This window comes from Octopus bimaculoides, chromosome 2 (genome assembly GCF_001194135.2).
Source record: "Octopus bimaculoides isolate UCB-OBI-ISO-001 chromosome 2, ASM119413v2, whole genome shotgun sequence".
In the NCBI taxonomy this organism is placed as follows: Eukaryota; Metazoa; Mollusca; class Cephalopoda; order Octopoda; family Octopodidae; genus Octopus; species Octopus bimaculoides.
The window spans coordinates 49,925,313-49,927,812 of record NC_068982.1 but is presented as its reverse complement, the minus strand read 5'-3'; the positions used below and the strand labels follow the sequence as shown (position 1 = coordinate 49,927,812).

The 2,500-nt window shown below is 40.4% G+C and overlaps 1 protein-coding gene across 1 annotated transcript in view; it reads left to right on the top strand.

The window, feature by feature from the left end:
• The window catches only part of LOC106873657 (katanin-interacting protein), a 551,631-nt gene that overhangs the window by 129,862 nt on the left and 419,269 nt on the right, over positions 1 to 2,500 (top strand). Inside the window, exon 16 of the mRNA XM_052977029.1 lies at positions 1 to 319. This exon is cut by the window's left edge and continues 297 nt beyond it. Within this exon, the coding sequence (XP_052832989.1) occupies positions 1 to 319 (319 nt within the window). The remainder of the gene's footprint in view (positions 320 to 2,500) is intronic.

Genomic DNA, 2,500 nt, shown 5'->3' with positions numbered 1-2,500 from the left:
TCCATTTCACTTTCTCCTTTATCACCCCCACTCAGTGCTGGTCATCCTGTTTCCAGAAAACATAACCTTCCTTTAACTAATTCTCATGGAGAAGTTATTGACGACAGCAAAGATCTCAGTTTTTCACTCCTCACATCAAAAAAACCTAGCTCTGCGAAAAGTAAATCTCCATGTCCGTCAAGGAAAACCTGTTCTCCCCGACCTAAATTGAAAATTTCCAACCAAAAAGACCCTTGGGATGTGCTATTTTCTGAAAATGATCAAAATTCTTCTCCAAAACATTCACAAAAATTACCTCTTGACAATACTTCAGCAAATGGTAAGTAAAATAACAACTTTTAATACTTCCATAGGTCTTTATCTATTGCTTGGCTGTCAGTAAAAATATTTGTTGATCATGTACATACCTTGTCTCAATAGACTGTTATATAGTGAAAGCCTCATTAGTTACTATGATAACAACAATCTATCTATCTATCTATCTATCTCTATCACACACACTAACTCTCTGTCTCTCTGTATTTCTCTCTCGGCAACTTTTTCTCTTCTCCTTCTTAATATGTGTTGTGACAAGAGTTATCCTCACTTTTGATTCCTCCCCTTCTTCTGCTCCTTCACATATATCTTGTGACGGACAGACAGATGGAGATCTGCTTCTCTGTTATAATATACGATTGTGTAAGAGAGAATTATAATAGAAATAGAGTATATGCTTAAGGGTAGAACTTGATACTTATCAGTGTGGACTTTGTTGCCTAATGATTTTGAGTTCAATTCCAGCCAAAGTTGGCATTTTTAATCTTTTGAAGAAGTGTGAATAAAGTAAGCACCAATGATAGACTCATGGGTACAGGCACAGCTGTGTAGTTAAGAAGTTTGCTTCACAACAATGTGGTCTTGGGTTCAGTTCTGTTGTTCGGTACCTCAACCATGTACCTTCTGTTACATATAACCTTGAGCCCACAAGTGTCCTCTGAGGGAAATAGGTAGATGGAAATTTTGTGGAAGCCTAGAGTGTGTATGTGTGTGATTTTATGTGTCTGTATGTATTTCTGTTTTAACAGTGGCACCATGGCCTCAGGATGCTGAACCTTTCTGTTGAAATGACAGAGGACCAGGATGCCTGGTGCATTGCTGTACTTGAGAAGGCCTGTGCTCTACAACAGAAGTGTTAAGTCTGGTCCCATTGGTGGAGAGGATTGACCTGCTAAAGTCTTGTAAAAGTGTCATGTAAAAGTGCCTGTACAGTGTCACGTAAAAGCGCCAGTTAGGTGCCATGTAAAAACACCTGTGCGGTGCCACATAAAAGCACCTGCATGGTGTCATGTAAAAACACCCTGCAAACTTTGTAAAGTTACTGGTGTTAGGAAGGGCATCCAGCTGAAAAAACCTTGCCAAATCAGACTAGAACCTGGTGCAGCTTCCTAGATTGCCAGCTCTGGTTAAACTGTCCAGTACATGCTAGCATGAACAATGGATGTTAAATAATGTTGTCTATGTCCCTTAACTTAGCAGTCTGAGACCACCAAAATTAGTACCAGGCTTTAGTACTGAAAGACCACCAAAATTAGTACCAGGCTTTAAAATTATCCTAGAAACAATGCCTGACTAAAAATCCTTCAAAGCAGTTGCTACATCATGGCCACAATGTAATGAGTTAATCAACTGAAAGATAGTCCATTAATTTGTCTAAGCACAACGTTAGTTTTGTAAAGGGGAAAGTACAATAGTCAGATGTAGCTAGTTGGAATACTTTAATAATTCTTTCTACTATAGACACGAGGCCTGAAATTTGGTGAGAGGGCACTAGCTGATTATGCCGACCCTGATGCTTGACTAGTACTTATTTTATTGACCCAAGATGAATGGCTAGGTCAGTCTTGGTTGAACTTGAACTCTGAGGCCAGAAGAAATGCTACTTAGCATTGTGTGGAGCACGCTAGTGATTGTACCAGTTTGCCACCTTTGGGTACTTTAATAATAAGGTTCTTCATCATTGTCACCTCCTCCTCATCCTCCTCCTCCTGCTTCTGCTTCTCCTCTTTCTCCTGCTTCTCCTGCTTCTCCTCCTCCTCTTGCTTCCCCTCCTCCTCGTGCTTCTCCTCCTCCTGCTTTTCCTCCTCCTGCTTCCCCTCCTTCTTCTGCTTCCCCTCCTTCTTCTGCTTCTCCTCCTCCTGCTTCTCCTCTGCCTGTTTCCCCTCCTCCTGCTTCTCCTCCTTTTACTTCTCCTCCTTCTGCTTCTCCTCCTTCTGCTTCTCCTCCTTTTACTTATCCTCCTTCTGCTTCTCCTCTTCCTCTTCCTCTATCGATACCTTTGTACATGTTTTATTAATTTCGTAAGCAGCAAAATGCCAAGACATACAGACTGTACATGCACACAGACACACACTTATATTATAAGTCATTATTATCTTTGTCCATCTTGGAGAAACTGAGATTCTGGAAGCAGAATGTGTGAATGTGTGCGTGTGTATATATATATATATATATATATATATAT